Source organism: Schistocerca gregaria, unplaced genomic scaffold, assembly GCF_023897955.1.
Source record: "Schistocerca gregaria isolate iqSchGreg1 unplaced genomic scaffold, iqSchGreg1.2 ptg000963l, whole genome shotgun sequence".
Taxonomy (NCBI): domain Eukaryota; kingdom Metazoa; phylum Arthropoda; class Insecta; order Orthoptera; family Acrididae; genus Schistocerca; species Schistocerca gregaria.
The window spans coordinates 27,468-44,831 of record NW_026062315.1 but is presented as its reverse complement, the minus strand read 5'-3'; the positions used below and the strand labels follow the sequence as shown (position 1 = coordinate 44,831).

At 51.7% G+C, this 17,364-nt stretch overlaps 4 protein-coding genes and 1 long non-coding RNA gene across 8 annotated transcripts; 2 read left to right on the top strand and 3 right to left on the bottom strand.

Moving 5' to 3' along the window:
* The first annotated feature begins 1,254 nt into the window (after positions 1-1,254).
* Positions 1,255-2,217, top strand: LOC126326062 (F-box/LRR-repeat protein 14-like). Its single transcript, XM_049995515.1, has one exon. The coding sequence runs from the start codon at positions 1,255-1,257 to the stop codon at positions 2,215-2,217; it is 963 nt and encodes a 320-aa protein (XP_049851472.1).
* A 2,305-nt stretch (positions 2,218-4,522) lies between these two features.
* On the bottom strand, positions 4,523-6,451 carry LOC126326029 (uncharacterized). Its single transcript, XM_049995474.1, has one exon. The coding sequence runs from the start codon at positions 6,449-6,451 to the stop codon at positions 4,523-4,525; it is 1,929 nt and encodes a 642-aa protein (XP_049851431.1).
* A 1,849-nt stretch (positions 6,452-8,300) lies between these two features.
* LOC126326067 (LIM domain-containing protein DDB_G0271356-like) lies at positions 8,301-9,121 on the bottom strand. The gene is made up of 2 exons (XM_049995521.1): positions 8,626-9,121; positions 8,301-8,549 (listed from the first exon to the last, which is right to left on the bottom strand). The coding sequence occupies exons 1-2, from the start codon at positions 9,119-9,121 to the stop codon at positions 8,482-8,484; spliced, it is 564 nt and encodes a 187-aa protein (XP_049851478.1). The 3' UTR covers positions 8,301-8,481.
* Positions 9,122-13,884: 4,763 nt separating this feature from the next.
* On the top strand, positions 13,885-15,778 carry LOC126326060 (uncharacterized). 4 transcript variants are annotated; one of them, XM_049995514.1, is made up of 5 exons: positions 13,885-14,133; positions 14,369-14,425; positions 14,498-14,530; positions 14,639-14,695; positions 14,787-15,774. In XM_049995514.1, the coding sequence occupies exons 1-5, from the start codon at positions 13,925-13,927 to the stop codon at positions 15,412-15,414; spliced, it is 984 nt and encodes a 327-aa protein (XP_049851471.1). In that variant the 5' UTR covers positions 13,885-13,924; the 3' UTR covers positions 15,415-15,774. The 4 variants fall into 4 exon arrangements, with proteins under 4 accessions (XP_049851471.1, XP_049851468.1, XP_049851469.1 ...); XM_049995511.1 differs by having other exon boundaries at positions 13,895-14,133; positions 14,363-14,425; positions 14,594-14,695; positions 14,787-15,778; XM_049995512.1 differs by having other exon boundaries at positions 13,895-14,133; positions 14,594-14,695; positions 14,787-15,777.
* LOC126326061 (uncharacterized) lies at positions 15,708-16,822 on the bottom strand. Its single transcript, XR_007560494.1, has 4 exons — positions 16,676-16,822; positions 16,428-16,519; positions 15,859-16,286; positions 15,708-15,796 (listed from the first exon to the last, which is right to left on the bottom strand). It is a non-coding gene; the product is annotated as an uncharacterized LOC126326061 (long non-coding RNA).
* Positions 16,823-17,364: the final 542 nt, after the last annotated feature.

Here is a 17,364-nt window from a genome sequence, read left to right as displayed (position 1 = left end):
TCTGGGGCGCAGGGCCCTCCCGGGCGGCGCAGGCGCACCCCCCCTGCAGCGTTCTAGGGCGAGAGCACGTTTTTGGTGATGCGAAGCCCCGGCTGCGTGGGCGCCTCCGGCTTGTAGTAGCGCCTGCTTTGTTCCATCTCGAGCTTGGCCATCTTTCTGAAGGGTCTGAGAAAGAGCAAGCAATAGAGCGCGGAGAGCGCGAGGAGTGACAGGTAGACGTACGTGAAATGCGACCAGTTCGAATCGGAGATGAGGTATCTTTTGAGCTTCGAGGCGGACGCCAGTGCGTATCCTACCGCTATCAGTGAGAAGGTCTTTATGATCCAGAGCATCTTGAGCTGGAGTCGGCGCTGTAAAAAAGTAAGTCACGTGCTTTTTGACACGTTGCTCGGACCTGTCAAAACTTTTTTGCGCGCCCTTCCTGCTCACACACGCAGCCGGGCGTTTTTTTTCGCGCAGGCGGCGGAGTCAATGCAGTTTTTTGCCGAGAGCGGAGGACACTGGGGCGCTTGGGCGAGCTGCGAGGCGCGAACAGGTGCAGAATGAGCGATACGTGCCGTCGAGGAGGGGTTGCGGGCGAGGTCTCGCTCGAGTCGGGTTTGGCGTCCGAGACATGTCGAAGGCGAAGCGCGTGCAGGTCGGCGTGGAGGGCGGAGGGTTCGCCGATAGAGGCGCTGTCAAGGCATTGCTTGGCGCGGTTGTTCCTCTATTTAGAGGAGAGTGACACGTTGAGGTAGGTTTTTTTTTGTTCTGTTTCTCGGTCTTCCAAGAGGGCGAAGTCTGACCTTCTGGCCAGGATTCGGAGGGTGTGCAGGTTGTGGAGGGAGGTGTCGATGCAGGTGTGGAGGGCCAAGACGGAGATAGACTTCCTCTCGTGGCCGGTGCAGCCGCCGGTCGCGCACCTGGTAAAGATACTGAGTGGTTGCAATCCGAAGCGGGTCAGGTCCGTTTCCTTGGCGGACGAGAAGTTCGTGAATGACAGATTGGCCGTGTTGGTGTGCATGGGCTTTACGAACTTGGAGAGTCTTTGTTTGGACAACTGTTCGAATCTCAAGATGTCAGGGATGTTGCAGGTGGACTCGATGCAGTTCCTCAAGAGGTTGTCGCTGAGGCATTGCGTGAACTTGAGCGCGCAGGCGCTGAGCTTCGTGACGAGGTGCGCGCGTTTGGTGTCGTTGGACATAGGGAGCATAGGTCGGTTCAACGATTTTTTCGCTGTCATGTTTGAGTGCGTTGACGAGTTTGGAGCACTTGATGATGCCGAGGTGCCGGCGAGTCACGGCCGAGGGCTTGCTGAGTCTCAGGGGCTTGCGCAGACTGAGGACGCTCGACCTGAGCGGCAGTTCTCAGATAGGGCCGCTGGACTTGGATTTTTTGTCGGCGTTGGGCGGTTTGGAGACGTTGCACCTGGCGTGCTGCGCGCACATCACGGACCAGAGCTTGTCGTCGGTGAGGAGTCTCGCGTTGCTCAAGGAGCTCGACTTGAAGGGGGCGCGCATAACCGACGTTGCGATGCCGTACATTGGCGGTTTGAGTCGGCTCACGAATTTGTGTGTGAAGCGGTGTTCAAGGTTGACGGGGGAGGGGTTTGTGTACATTTCTCAGCTGACGAGTTTGGAGGTGTTGGTGCTCGCGAAGTGCGTCAACGTCAGGGGAGAGTGCTTGAGGGTGCTTTCGGGCATGTCTGGTCTCCGGGTCTTGGACGCGTCCAACTGCGCGAAGTTGCAGGACGCGCACCTGTCGTTTATTGAGAATTTCGTCCACTTGAGGTCGCTCAGGTTGGCGGAGTGCGCCGGGGTGAGAGGGGGGGTGATGAGGTACTGCGAGGGGTTGTCCGGACTGAAGGAGCTCCAGATTAGTCGTTGCAGGAGCTTATCCGAGATCGACGGTCTGTTCAAGTTGACCAGTTTAGAGAAGTTGGACCTTTGCGATTGCAGTTGCGTGAACGACGCGTGTTTGGCCGCGCTGACTGCGCTCAGGCGTCTCAGAGTGCTGCTGTTGGATGGGTGCATGCGAATTCGGGACGAGGGGATCAGACACTTGTCGTCGCTGAGGGAAATCGAATTTTTGAGTCTTGGTTCTTGCGCAGAGCTGACCGACGAGGCTCTGAGGCACTTGACCGGACTGACGTCGCTGAACACGCTTCACATCACCAACAACGCGAACGTGTCGAGCAGTGGTATTGGGTGGTTGTCGCGCGTGACGGTCACGCAGTGATTTCGCGTTCGGAGCGCGGTTGGCGATGGAGAGCGCGACGGGTTCTTCTTCGGGCGACTCGGATTTCGCGTTCGAGTTGCGCGACAAGGTCGAGTGGTTCGTGGTCGGTGGACGGAGCGCGTGGGGGGTTGGAGAGATCGCGCGGCGCGATGAGTGAGGAGACGTGCTTCAAGTTTTCGAGCGATTCTCCGGCGGAAAATGCTGGATATTCGCTGGAGGCTGCGAACGTCCAGATCTGAGAGAAGAAGGTCTCCTCGAGGGCCCTCCTGGCCGCGTATCCCAGAACATGGTGGAGTAGGATGTGCATTCTGAGTGGTGGACAGAGGGGGGAGAGCGGGAACAGGGCGGCGGTGAGGGCGGCGGCGGTGCCTATGCCGATCATCCATCCGACGTCTCCGTAGAAGTTTGCAAATAAATTCGTGAAAAATTCATAGAGACGAGTGGTGCCGCGCACCACCGACGCGAGGTCGACCAGCGTGCCGACCAGGTAGGTCACGGAGGTGGGGACGAGGTTGGTGGCGATAGCGCGAGACGCCCAGGTCCTGGGAGCGAGTCTCGAGGAGTTTGCGCGCTCCAGGGACGGGTGGACGTAGATTTGGGGCGAGTCGACAGAGGGCTTTCTGTAGAGAACGGAAGTGGTTGGCATCCACAAGTAGGGTTTGGGGAGCGTCGACTTGGCGCCTGGGGAGCACCAGAAGGCTCTCCAGATGTATTCGAACGCGTCCATGGCATATTGCTCGGCGTCCGAGACGAGGAATCTGAACGCTCTCTTGTGAGGGCGCAAAAAAGGGGGGGGTTAGCGGCCGTGTGGGGGAGAATCGGCGGACGCGCGTGGGCGTGCGTACGACCAAGTAAAGCTCGACGAGGTATCTGATCCAAGACGCGAGCCCCGCGTGGACGAAGGCCGAGCGGACGTTCGACTTTTCGAGGAGGGAGGACGCGAGGTGTCGAAGGAGCGCCGCGTCTTCGCTTATCCACTTCTTCCATTGCTAGATTGGTCGAGCGAGGCGGCAAATGTTAGCGCGCGCGGGCGGAAGTGGAGAAGGAACGCATCTGAGCCTACTTTGGTCTCGACGGACGATCGATAGGATACGTTCGCGTGAGCGGAACAGGCGGCAGACACGGTGGCTATCGCCGTGGCGTAGGCGAGATCCACCTTCGGATTTAGCAGGAAGATCGCGGAGAGCGCGCTTTGCTCGCGGGGCGCGTGCATGCGGAACAGGTGAACGAAGGTGTGAAGCGCCCGTCGAAACAAGCGAAAAGCGGAGGAGTTAAAAAACGTGAAGGGGGGCCGAAAAAAAAAAAAGTGTAGGGAGGGTTCGAAAAACCAGGAAGAGGGTTCAAAAAAGGTTCAAATAGCAAAAGTGAGAGGAAGGTCGAAAAAAAAAAGAAAAAGGCGAAAGGCGGGCGGCAGGACCGAGCGGTCGACGAGAAGGGTGGGCGAGAGCTCGAAAAAGCGACGAGTGGAGGAGGGGCCGAAAAGGGCGGCAATACAGATGAAGGGCGGACGGGAACTTGGCGAAGGCGAAGAGCGGATGGCTTGGAATGCGCCAAAAAAAGCGATGGGATGGCCGAAGTGGCGGCCGAGGAGCGGGCGGACGGGCCAGAGGTGCCGACGACGGGTGAAGGGCGCGCGGAGAGTCGAAGGCGGCGGCGGGCGAAAAGCGGGCGGAAGGCCGAAGAACTGGCGATGAATGGGGAACGAGCGGGGCGGGCCGAAGACGGTGGCGCCGCGAACGAAGAGCGGGCGAGGGGCCGAAAAAAAAAGCGAGGGGCGGGCTTGAAAAGGGCGAAAATGTACGGGTTGAAAAACACAACAACAAAAAAAAAGCGAGGGGCGGGCTTGAAAAAGGCGAAAGTGGACGGGTTGAAAAACACAACAAAAAAAAAGAGGGGCGGGCTTGAAAAGGGCGAAAGCGTATGAGTTGAAAAACACAACAACAAAAAAAAAGGCGAAAGTGTACGGGTTGAAAAACAACAAAAGCGAAAGTGTACGGGTTGAAAAACAACAAAAAAGCGAAGTGTACGGGTTGAAAAACACAACAACAAAAAGAAGGGCGGGCTTGAAAAGGGCGAAAGTGTACGGGTTGAAAAACACAACAACAAAGGGCGAAAGTGGACGAGTTGAAAAACACAACAACAAAAAAATAGGGGCGGGCTTGAAAAGGGCGAAAGCGTACGAGTTGAAAAACACAACAACAAAAAAAAAAGGCGAAAGTGTACGGGTTGAAAAACAACAAAAGCGAAAGTGTACGGGTTGAAAAACACAACAAAAAAAGAGGGGCGGGCGTAGAGGGGGCGATGATTATTTGGTCTTGAGTTGGACTTTATGGGACAGGATGGAGGGTCCGGACTGAGACCCGTCGGGGATGGATATGAGGATGAGCGTGCCCGAGTGGCTGAGGAGTGGCTTCTCGCATATGAAGTACCCCCTTCTTTCGAGTTGGATGGATTGTCCTTTTTGGAGAGTGCGGAGGTTCGGGTCGCCGTAGCAGGGCGTGCGGTAGATGGTGACGGGGTTGAGGAAGTCTTCGAAGTTGTCGGACTCCGAGAGAGAGGGCTTGCAAATGAGGTGGTCGTACTCTACGAGTTGTACGTCGACGAGGAGGTCGGCGAGGTCGGCGAGCCAGGTGAGTTTGCGCTTTGTCTTTTTGAAGTCTCCGAGCAGGTTGAGGTGGCCTTGTATTTCGACGACGCGGCCGTCCTGGTCCTTTAGGATGGTGGAGGCGAAGGCGTTGCCCCAATCCATGAAGGTGACTTCTTCGCCGGGGGAGAGGAGGGCGGCGTCTTCGGCCTCGATCCACACGCGCTTGTAGCAGTGGATGACCTTCGAGCCGAGAGAGGGGTTCTTCTTGTGAAGGGGCCTGGTGAGTCCGGAGAGGCGCGCGGGGCCGTCGGCGAGGACGAAGGGGACCGCACCTTGTTTCGCTACGGCCGTGTATCGGGGAACGATGGGGTCGATGACGGCGCGATTGATGGCCCAAACCTTGCTCATGTCCATGAGGTTTATGTTCTTGCTGGCCCCCTGGGTGAGGATGAACTGCTTGAGCGCCTGGACGGTGAGTCCTCGTCGGTGGAGGCCGCGGAGAGTCGGAAATCTCGGGTCGTCCCACCCGTCGACTCGCCCGGAGTCCACGAACCACTGGAGCTTGCGCTTGGACAAGAGCTGGTACGTGAAGTTCAGGCGAGAAAAATCGACTATCGAGAGGGGCGGGTAGCCCAGCGCGCGGAGAATCCACGCGTACTGCTCGTCGCGGTCGTGGAACTCGGACGACCTCAACACGTGCGTGACCCCCTCCACGGAGTCAACTATGGGACACGAAAAATCATAGAGCGGATAGACGTTGTATTGACGCCCAGTTCGAATGTGCGGCACGTCCACGTTCACGCGGTAAAGAGAAGGGTCTCTGAGCGTCCCGTTGAGCGAGTTCATGTCAATTTTGGCGCGAACGACGTACATCCTGCCCTCCGGCGTGCCGAGCTTCATTTGCTCCCAAATGGCCAAATTCTGTTCCACTGTGCTCGACCTGTAACCGGACTCCACCCTCTGCGCCTTCTGGCGACGCATCTCCTCCACGGGCGTCCCGTCGCAGTATGCCAGGCCTCGGCGAATCAACTCCTCGCACTTGCTCATAATCAAGGGAAAGTAATCACTCGTGTAACTCACCGCGTCCGGCGCGATCTCGAGCTGCTCCAAATCCTCCAAAATGCCCTCCACGTAACTCTCCCTCTCCTTGCTCGGATTCGTGTCGTCAAAGCGCACCAAAAACCTCCCCTGGTACTGCCTGGCATACTCGTAATTCAACAACAACGCCTTGCAGTGCCCTATGTGCAAAAAGCCCGACGGCTCCGGCGGAAACCTAGTCACCACCCTCCCCATCTCCGCCCCCGGCAAAGGCTTCAGCGCGCACTTCTTCTCCTTCCTGCTCTCGCTCACTCGCCCCTCCAACTTCTCAGACACCCTGCCCATAAACTCGTCGCTGTCCCGACAGTGCCCATACCACCGAAACAAATTCACGTACTTCCCCCTCCTGAACTCCCCCCAGTGGGGGTTCAGCGTCAGCCCCACGAACACCAACTCGTCCCTCTCGCTCCACCCGTAGCCCTCGATAAAAGACCTCATCGACAAGTACCTGTTCAGCCTCTCGGCGTACTCCCTCAGCTCCACCTCGCCCATACTCGGCACCCTCTCGCACTCTCTCGCGTCCCACCTCGCTCTGCTCGGGTCTTCCATAGCTGCGCGTCTCTGCTTCTAACTGAAACTTCGAAAAAAAATTTTCCGATACCGAAACGACGCGCCTTAAAATCTTCCTCTCTCAAATTCCGCCCCACTCTCGACGCGCGTCTAGCCCGAACGCCTCTCGCCGAGCAGACGCCCCGCCCGAACAGACCATGGCGCCCCCCCTGCGGCGCGTCCTGTCCTCTCTGCCCCGCCCCGCCCTCTCGCCCGTCAGACGTACGCCCCTCCCCGCCCCTCCCCGCCCCTCCCCGCCCCCCTGACCCCTCGTCCGAAGCGAGCTCGCCCCTCTCCGCTCTCGCGCTCCCCGCCGCGCGCGGCACCCGCCAAACGCGCCGATACGCCAAACTCCCCCCCGGTCGCCGACCCCCGCCCGCGCCAACCCCCCCCGGCGAGTCGCGCTCGCACGCGCCCAAGCAACCGGACTCCGACATCGACCTAGACTCCCTCCTCCAGTCTCTCGAGTCCCCCCCCCCTCGCCGGCTCCAAAACTCAGAGCTCTTCCCGCGAGGACGCCAACCAACTCTTCAGAGACATCTTCGGCGACCAAACCAAACCCCGCTCTCGACCCCCCAGCTCCAACGCCTCCCAAACCCGCCCTCCCGCTCCCGGCAAGTCCACCCTCGCCGAAGAAACCTCCCCCGCCATCGACCGCCTGATTTTTTCCGACGACACAAAAAGATCGAAATTTAACGGTCAAAAACCCGACCTCGAAAACGACGCGCCCCAACTCGAGGAACTCGTACGCGAAGCCTCGCTCGACTCGCTCTCCGATGGCTCCACCTTCGACCCCGAACGCGCGCTCCGGGAACTCGTCTCGCCCCCCTCGGGCGGCCAACCGGACCAACTCCCCATCCTGGAGGCCATTCGCAAACTCGCCGAAAACGCGAACGCACCACCCGACTTGACGCCCGAAGCCCTGGAGGACCTCAACCTCTGGATCAACAAGAGAAAAAACAACCCGAACCTGCCCCCCCCGAGGTGGCTAAAAGTCCGCACCGAGACGCCGGACGGCTCCTTCCAAACCCTCAGCGCCTACCCCCAGCCCGACGGCTCCGATGGCGCCGAGCGCGACGATCTCGACCATCACGACGGCAACATCGAAAACACAAAGCACCTCTTCAAAACCCTCCTCGAGGGCGAAAAGGGCATCGAAAAACTGGAATACTGGCCCCTCTATCCGGAAAAAGTCAAGCGCTGGCTCATCTACACCAAGACGCCCGTCGGCTACTACACCAACCAGGGAGAGTGGAAGACCATCTCAATCCCCGTCTGGAAACAAGCGCTAAACACTCTCAAAAAAAACGAGCAGCAGCGCGACAACACACGCGCCGCGGCCTTCGTCGACGAGCAAATCCCACACGACTCGCGGGCACACTGGGAAGACCTCTTCCAAAAAGAACAAGCCCAGCTCCCCGAGGACCTCAGAGGACGCTACCGCTTCTTCATAAAGCCCTCCGAAATCGAAGAAATGCACCCGAAAATTCGCCGACTCTTCAGCTTCAAGTTCGCCACAGAGAGAGAAATCACCTCCTTCCGATTCCAAAAATACATCGAGAAGTGGGGAAAACACCCCTTCGACACCGGGAGCGACGCCGTGCAAATCGCCGTCCTGACACTCCGCATCTACAACCTCAATCACGCACTCTCGAAAACCCGCAAAGACCACTCAAACACCCACCGCCTGGAACGCCTCATCAAGCGAAGAAAGGCGCTCATGAAACACCTCAAGGCCAGCGACCTGTTCACCTACTACAGCCTCCTCAAGGACCTAGCGCTCCGCGACCAGGTCGAGCTGTTCACGCCTAAGTAAAGGTGTCAAAAAAAAAAAAAAAAACCCTGGGTGTCAAACACCGCGACAGTCCGCGCCGTCCCTACAAGTCCCGGGAACCGAGGACGATACACCGAGCGCGCGACCGTTCCGCCACGCCCCCTACCTCCGTTCGCAGTAGGTGCTGAGAAGACTTTTATTTCTGATGGTTCGCGCCCACGTTTCTGTCTCAGACGTGTGTACGATGATTTCTTCTTCACTCGAACAGCTTGAGCGAGCAATCGATGCAATAGGGCTGGTCCTTTTTCAGCTTGTACTTTTTGCCTGGGCGAAAGGCAGTGGTCAGCAAGAAACGCTCGCGGCAAAAGGGACCGCTCGGCTGAAAGAGACAAACGCGTACCCACTAAATTCGTCTGGCAAAAGCTGCATGTAAAATGCTCCGCGTGATATCTAGCCTCTTTATCGTTGATATCGATTTTGACAAGTTTTCCAGAAATAATCGGGTTCTGACAACTCTTGCACAAATTGTTGTTCTCGCGATGGTAATCTAGCTCGCACAACGGCTTCCCGTCTGAAGACGCGTAAAACTGCGCCTCAAGCCTCTTCTTGCACATCACACAAGTGAAGTGGTCCGGGTGGTAGAACCTGTCTAACGCATTCACGTTCGGCCCCTCAATGTACTCATTGCATTCGGCGCATATGGGACAGAACGTCTGACGCCAGTGCTCCAAACAATACGCGTATCCGTCAGACCCCTCGCACAGGTTACCTTGAGAAAACGTAGTCCCGCAAACTTTGCACAGCAAATGGTTGGTGTGCCACGCCATGTCAAACGCCACCAAACACTCACCCTCTATGGGCTGCTTGCACGCCCCGCATGTCTTCGCCACCTGCATTTCGGACAAAATACTTTTTCTCCCCCTCTCTCAGCCACCTGCTGCATACACACGTCGGTGCATCTGCTTTCCTCTCTCAAAAAAATGCTTTCTCACCTTACCCTCGAACTGCGCCCCCTGCCTCAGCGCGAGCAAGCCGTCCGCACTCCAACGCTCCCACCACAAACGCGGCGCGCACGCCGCGAGGTAAACCGCCAAGAACCAAAGGCTATCGCACCGCAGCTGCCTATTTCGAGACCTCCTATCAACTAACGCCCCCTCATACACACGGGGTCGTACACGCGTATATGTACACACGTCATACGTTGTGTGTATGCGCACACGGGTGAAAAAACAACCGCCCCCAATTCATCTCGATGCAGACTCTAACGCGCGATATATACGATGGGGCAAATACTGTCTCAGCCAAACAACAGCAAGTCGCACCCCTCCAACTCGGCCGCACCTCCCGCCGTTAACTCTTTACCCGTTCGCACAGATTGGAGCGCCAACCTCGATTCCCAATTACCTGCCCCCAACTCCCCCGGTACGTGTCTTATTCCTCTCTCCCCCCCTCGGTGTGCCTCCTGACGCCCCCGTTAGACGTCTCTCATCCCAAAACACCCAACGACCGCTGCGCCGTTGTATTCAGGTGGTGCCACAGTGACAGGACGAGACCGCCAAAAGAAATCCTCCTTCAAGGAGAATGGGACCCGGACCACTCTACCAGCATGGTTGCTGACACCTACCCTCTAGAACCAAAAGAACTCGACACCAAACCAAACGAAGAACTTGTCTATATAGCCATCATCTACCTGTATCCCGGTACGCCCTCACCCACACACCCCCACCACCTATTCATTAACATGATGATACTCAAATTTGGACCCAGCTCTCCGAAACCATTGGTTGACATGTGGATGACAACCCAAATTCCTGATTTTTTTTTTTTTTTTGCTTGCTTCTTTAAACCTTTTTCTCCCTCTCACCCCCTGTCCGAGCAATAGGCACCTACCGATACTACTTCTATGTCGATGGAAAACCCTCCCTCGCGCCAGATCAACCTATATCGGAATCCAGAAACGTCATCACCGTCCTCCCCTCCGAATCATACACCAGATTTCAAAGCGCATCTATCACCGAAGAGGACGACGAATGGACGCAGGTCATTCCGGACCCCCCCAGCACTCCCATATCTTTCCTCAAAGAATCCAAAAAAAAAACTTCTGACAGCCCTGTCGAGCTCCCTGCGCATCTTGAACGCGCCCTCCTCAACACTCAACCTATCTCCAGTGACCCTATGACTCTCCCCCTCCCGCATCATGTCATGATCAATCACCTATATTCAAAACCAAACCCTTATGGCTCTTATACACTCGGACTTACCGTCCGCTATCGAGACAAATTCATTACACTCGTCATGTACAAACCAACCGAAAGCACATCGCTGAACACCCTCGATACACCCCCAGAACTCTCTACACACCCACCCTCAAATGGCTCATCGCTAGGTGGGCACCTCTAGCCCAATTCGCCTTTCCAACTCTCCATTCTGTATACACTAACCACCAATAAACAAATATTGTGTGCATAAACCCACGTTTACAACCTTTTCTTCATGCTCCTTCTCGTCGCGTCTGTCTATGTGCCTCCCACAACACCATCGCTACTGATGTCGCCAAGTTGTAACTAGGCGTATCATCCGTTCGATGCCCACTGTTAATCATCGGTATGAATACCGTTGGAAACCGATTCACTGTTTCCTCCCCCAACATCGCGTACAACCCCTTCGTCTCGCTCCCAAACACGAGCGTAATATCCTCTAAATCCGCATCGAGTGTTTTCTGATCATCTGACAACTTCCTGGGCTTTTTGAAATCTACGCCTATCAAACTCGTCTTCCCAAACTTTGTAAAGAAAAACGCATTTCGTTTCAAACTTTCCCAAACTCTATCTTCAAAGTCATCCCAACCTGTATTATCATAATGCTGTCAAAAAACGCCCCCCAACCCACACTTAAAAATGCCGCCACCTTCCCTCTCTATTTGAGACACTTCTAAACACGTACTCATATACTTCCTGAGATCAACGTGCTTCCAATAATCCAGGCCTGCTCTCCTCACTGAGCTCTCGCTCAAGCTGAACCCGTACGGACCAACTAAATGCTTGAAATACGTTCGAGCGGTTTGAAAAAGGTCCCAAGTTGAGAATATCTGTCAAAACTATTGCCATGTGCGCCCACCTAAACTGCCAGGTAGCTCCGCGCCTTCTCCGTCAAAAAAAACCCTCCCTGTGCGATATACACATACCAGTCTCGCCCCAAATGCCAAGCATGTTCTTCCAATCGACCCCGTATTCTGAGGAATCTGTGGACGCACTAAAACCACATTCAACCTGCACCTGCTAACCATTTGACAACCATTTCCCACAATCATTTTCTTTTGATTATTCGACCTTTTTTTCCCGTATAATGAATCACATAGGCACTTTTTTTCGCTTTCATCCAAACCTTTCTCCCCACCTCACCTCTGATCACGAAAAAAATGTATCGAGGACCGTGTCCCGTCAGAAAACCTTCTGGCGCACTTCATCGAGTTCAAATCTCGTCAATAAAAAAACGAGACCCTTTGTACCCAAAAAGATTTTTTTGACAGAAAAAGCTACGAGTAACGAGCTGAAATGCATCCCATTCACAACATGAAAAACGCGGCCACATACTTCAGGATAACTACTCAAAAAAGTTCGAGCAGATCTATATATCCTGCGAAATGCGCACTCACGCTGGGGCGCACACAAATAACGAAAGGTAATGTCGAAACTCTCGGCCTGACCTAGGCAGACCTTGAAGGTGACCCTTTTTGGCGCGAAAGCTGTGATGCGTAATTTTTTGTGCTACTATGGACCATGAAATCAGTGAACGGTCTAGGAAATTCAAAAAAAAAACACATCAAAATTAACGTATAAAGTATACATTCGTGAAGAAGGAACCTTCTTTCACTCTTCCTCAGCACTGAGAGATTGGCCAGCAAAAGTGCATCCTTGTTCTCAGAGCGAAAATTTTGCCAATCCACATAAAAGCGATTTTGAAATTACTTCTCCGTCAAACGTGCGGAATAATGAACCAAATATTTTATTAGAAGAGCAGACGCAGCATTGTCAAACAAACATGAACGACAGGATGTATAAATAATAACGCAGCAGTGCAGAAAAGAAAGGCAAGAACAGAGCAAATGACAAAGATGTGCATATATTTTGTCTGTACTGTGGATGCGACTGAAGAAGCATCAAACCTGTCTAACCTTCCCCCTCAAAAGACCACAAAGAAATCACTTCAGGTCCATATCTCATGCATCGCATACACAGAATCACTCCCATCAGCTGGCTGTATAACAAAAAAAAAATTCTTGACAGGTTTTTGACATCCAAAGTTCCTAGGACTATGCACTTTTATTCTCTCAGCTTCTGATATTTAGAACGTTTTTATGCAATGGATGACGACGACTCTAACATAATCATAACGGCTACATCCGTATCGACCTAGAGGTACACTAGCTGAGAGCAAAAACGTATTGCTTAAGCCGTCTAAGAGTAAAGTTGACGTCAGGACATAAATTCGTGTTGCGACTCTGGTAGCAAATCCTTTCAAAAGGAAGCCCTATACTAAGTCAATGTCACATGAATTGTGCTACTTTGACTCGAGAATACCGCAGCTATGTGACATGAAATATCTGAGTCAACTATGATGAGACTCGGCATTAACGAACAGACGTTAGAGATAGGCTAGTCTAGAGGAAATGATAAATACAACATCAGAGCTGTAAAAATATCAAAATCGATTTCCTTTCCTCACCCATGTCGTTCATCGTCACTCATCGTATTACCCTTGTAGTTTATGTGCTTCGTCTAGGAACAGAATGAACTACAAAGTCAGTCTGCTTATTTGCACGACTGGCTACAAAGTGCTAAGCCACAGAAGCTGTTCAGAAGTGAATTTGTACGTGCAAAGGCTGTGCACGTCTTGACAAGTCCTCCAGCAGTCAGATCATACGTTCGACCATGACTGATCCTATTTTTGAGAGGGATGCAGCGTGTTATGTAGAAGGATTTTAATTGTCAAAAGCTTTTGTCCTGCGTGTCCTGTGTTTTATAGTCAGAGATACCTCTACGTTTAAATGCGCATTGGTACAAGTTCACCGATCAAAAGGATATAGAAGACGACCGGACGAAAGCGCAGAGACAGGGTCGTGCTCACGAACAGCCTTCACCCCGAGGCATGAATGCCGGAGTGAAAGTTGGAGTACAGCGTGCAGGAGATGATAAGTCATAGCCCGCAGAGGCAGTACATCGACATGTTCTCAATTCACTGCTTCAACTGGGAAGAGGTGCGAATTAGCAGAATTGACAATTGTGAAAGCATTTTCCTGCACCACTACTGAATTATAGACTTCGCGATAGATATAAGAATGAATTAAGTCTTTTATTGAGAGCTACCCGTACACAGAAATAGACAACGATTGATAACGAACCGCGAAATTGTTGACAGTTTAACAGGCTTTTGTGTTTTCTATTTTGTGTGGTTTAGTTCAGTCGCGGGTAAGGAAGTGAAAGCGTGCGGATATAACCTGATTAGAGATTGAATGAACATGAATGATGTAGTTATAGGTGATACACATGAAACGAGTGATAAAAATGCCAATAGGATAGAAGCAAATGTTTAGTGATATTCTGGTGAGAGTTGAGAACAACGGATAGAGTTTTTTTATTTTGTCCGGATAATAATATTTACTTATCTACGCAACAATAAGCAATTGAGAAGGAGCGACGATGAGGTTCGGGCGAAGAGTACCGTGTGTTCTGCCCTATGTGCTGCTATTGGTGATACTGTGCTATGCCTCCAAATTAAGTTATGCGGACCCCGGCACCAAGACTGATGATGGTCAGCAGGTCGAGCTAGAGATAGGTAATATATATGATAATATTTCCTATCGTCCTTATAAAGATGAAACACTGAAGAACGAAAAGGAGGACGTGACGTACGTCTTCGGAGCAAATTTAGTAAATAGCCGTTTTTCTTATTTGGTGCTACCGTACAAGAGCGCCGTCATGAGTTTCGAACAAGTGATAGAGGTCTTGCAAATAATTGCTCGAAGGGTGTTCCAGTGAGACATTGTTGGTTGAAAGTATCTTTCTTGCAATATATTTGTGTATTGACAGTGTGCACGTTAAACCAATTGGCGAGAAATGTTGACTTTCTCTTGTGAGACGTAGGGCTAGTGAGGAAAAAGATGATATAGATTATGTAATTGGACTAGCAAGGGATCGGTCGTACGTGAATGACTGCATATATATTTGTAGGATAGGTGAAGTAGTGCTGACTGTTTTTTTTGCATTTTACAGCGCAGAATATTTAGACTCGATAGGAATTAACAGGTATGGAAGGGGAGGGAGAGAGGCGTGTTGAGTCCAGGGAATTTGCGCTTACGCGACTCGCAGGGCAATAACTGACCGTACGCCCTTCTCCGTGGATTTTTGGTATAGGGAAGAATATCAAGTGAAATATGGGGGAAAACATGACAATTGGGCTATGAGTGGGAGGTATGAGGAAAAAGACGAGAAACGCTCCCTATACGTGTGTGTAAGTGTGTATAAGTAATACTGACACGAGGCATGTGTAACACGTATATAGCAATAGCAATGGAAGAAAGATACTAAAGACGGCGAACAGATGTCCGTCTGGAAACCTAGGGGATATAGGAGGGAATGGATGCAAGGCGGTATCCATATCAGAAAGGACGAATTATTCTCATGACGTGTTCCTGACGGATAAAGGCATACTGAGTTTTTACATAACAGAACCGATCGATCCGAGAGAGGCGTTGTTGAATGTAAATGGAAAGGTTAAGTTGGAAGGGAAGATCATGGTGGAGTTCTCGTATGATTACAGCATACAGTCATTAGGTCGGAAGTCGACAATCCGATTGATTAGCTCTACTTCTGGCATAGAGGTTAATACAGATGATTTGAATGTCGAATACACATGGGATGTGTGTCAGAGCATTGATATTACCAAGATTCCTGTTTCTGAATCTGGTGGTGAAAATGTATTTGATTGTGAATTGAGGGTGGATTCATCATTATGCGCGTATAGCTGGGTGTTCATTGTCATCTTTGCCATTTTATTAGTATTGTCTATTGGTATGTTGTGTCTCGCCTATTATCGTGATCCAGATGGCACCGGTATCATCCTGTTGAAGAAGCGCCACCATGAGTCTGATAACCGCACTCAAATGTCGCAGTACGAGGACGATATGTGACGTGCGCATGTATCACGGCTTTCAGAAATGACGCTGCGTTTTGGTGGTATCTACTGAGTCCTCCACGACAGATGACGTCTATTGTATTTGGGTTTCTTACCCCGGCCTTTTCACCGCATTCTGGAGTGTTTGCATCTTTTTAATAAAAGTGCGTATGCTTTGGCAGTGTACGTTGAAGAAAAATTGTTTTTAACTACCGACGCTCGCGCGTGTTTTAGGGGTTACAGAAGACGGTTTTCATTTTACATCTGTCGGCGATTAACTTTGCCTTTGGGTCTATGTGTCGGCAGATAATGACGCAGGACAAAGACTTCACTTGGTTAACTGTTTTGTACAACTTTCCTACGCGAATCAGGAAGATGACGTTGGCAGCGTTGACGACCTGTTTGCGGGGGGAAGTGAGGAAGGCGTGACAGCGATAAAAAAAAAGAGTGAAATGCGTACATCTTTGAAATTGCATAGGTAGCTGACTGAGTTTTGTGTAAATACGGTGACAGTTATTTCTTCAGGAAATCCATAGACAAACCCCTCTGTATCATAGTACGTCCATGCGGTTACCTCTGCGTAAGGGAATTCTCTGTAAATGTAGTTACTTGGGTTGAAGGCTGGCTTGAGTAGTTTTTTGCAATTCGATACGGAGATGTCTTGAGGAGAGAGTTCAGAGAGGAGTTCTGCTTTTATCTTGAGGACTAGTGGTTGGAGCGATTCGGAGATGACCGACTTGAGCTCACTGCGAAAGTCGTCGTTAGTGCGAAACAGCCTGATAGCCGCTTGGAGGTCTTCATCTACCGGCTGAGCATCAGTACTCGACAGTGAGGTTGAAGAGACGGATGACATATTTCTCTCCGTCGGATAGGGAAAAGCGCAAAAGGCTTTGGGAAGAGATTAGATAAGAGGTGCAAGAAAAAAGTGCAAAAAAATATGCGTGACGTGCATTGTACTGCAATTGTCATACATGTACAGCAGTCAAAAAAATAATGTGTGGCGTCGTGTATTATATGCGTATTACGTACACACGAGATAATTGAACTGAAAAGAAGCAGGTTTACTATATGTTCGTCTGTACACGCGCAGCAACGCGCATAACTGCGCACGGTGCGTATCTCTGCGCAAGACAATGGTACTGTGCAGTCAGCTCGAGTTCAGCAGAAGCAGAAAAGATGGAGAAGCGTCGCTGAACTCGCGGGTCTGAGAAGAAATGCAACATATTGAGCGACCGCGGACTTTGTGTGAAGCCCGTAAATGACTTACTCCTGCGTACATTTTAGGTGCTTTATGTGTGGGTGGGTACAACGGCTAAGGTGTGTGTAGGGTGTATAGATAGCGCACTTGTAAGAAGGATACATGTGCACCTCTCTCTTTGATAAATGCTTATTTTTGTCATTTCTGCTTTTTTGGAAGAGTTCTGGACGTGACTTTCTTTTCGAGAAGCGAGCTGTGAAACGTGTTTTTTGACCAGGGGTAAGCGATGCGGCCTCAGAATGGCGAGGTAGGTGAGGGGCGAGGAACGGAAAACAACGAAGAAGAGAGATGTTTGAAGAAAAGGAAGCTGCTCAACGAGGAGATAGAAGACGGCCAAGTGGAAAATGAGTGGTGTACAAAAGGAGAAGACATGGAGTTGGATGCTAGCGATGAAGAGTTTCTACCGAAAAGTTTAGAAATGAGGAAAATGTCTGAGAATACTGAAACGCCTCTAGAAAAGTATACGGAAAGAGATCAACAAGAAGACGCGGCTGCGATGCGGGCGTTGGGATTGCCGACTTCTTTTTTATCTACGAAAGGGAAGCACGTCCCCGGAAACAACATATATGTCGCATATAAAGTGCACATAAGGAAAGTAAATCAGGTGGTGAGCAAGAAAGGACGGCCACGCGGCGGTGGTCCAATGTCAAAGGCCATTCCCAAACCTTCTTGATGTTGTCAAGAAGTCGTCGAGAAAGTTAAAAAAGT

Excerpts from the sequence above, each read along its gene's own strand:
- LOC126326067 (XM_049995521.1), bottom strand. The coding sequence starts at position 9,121 with ATGCAGGTGGCGAAGACATGCGGGGCGTGCAAGCAGCCCATAGAGGGT. Across the intron at positions 8,550-8,625 it reads TTGCCAGACGAATTTAGTGG|GCAAAAAGTACAAGCTGAAA; the intron begins GTACGCGTTTGT and ends CCTTTCGCCCAG.
- LOC126326029 (XM_049995474.1), bottom strand. The coding sequence starts at position 6,451 with ATGGAAGACCCGAGCAGAGCGAGGTGGGACGCGAGAGAGTGCGAGAGG.
- LOC126326060 (XM_049995511.1), top strand. The coding sequence starts at position 13,925 with ATGAGGTTCGGGCGAAGAGTACCGTGTGTTCTGCCCTATGTGCTGCTA. Across the intron at positions 14,134-14,362 it reads AACGAAAAGGAGGACGTGAC|ACGTAGGGCTAGTGAGGAAA; the intron begins GTACGTCTTCGG and ends TTCTCTTGTGAG. Across the intron at positions 14,426-14,497 it reads GGACTAGCAAGGGATCGGTC|CGCAGAATATTTAGACTCGA; the intron begins GTACGTGAATGA and ends TGCATTTTACAG.
- LOC126326062 (XM_049995515.1), top strand. The coding sequence starts at position 1,255 with ATGATGCCGAGGTGCCGGCGAGTCACGGCCGAGGGCTTGCTGAGTCTC.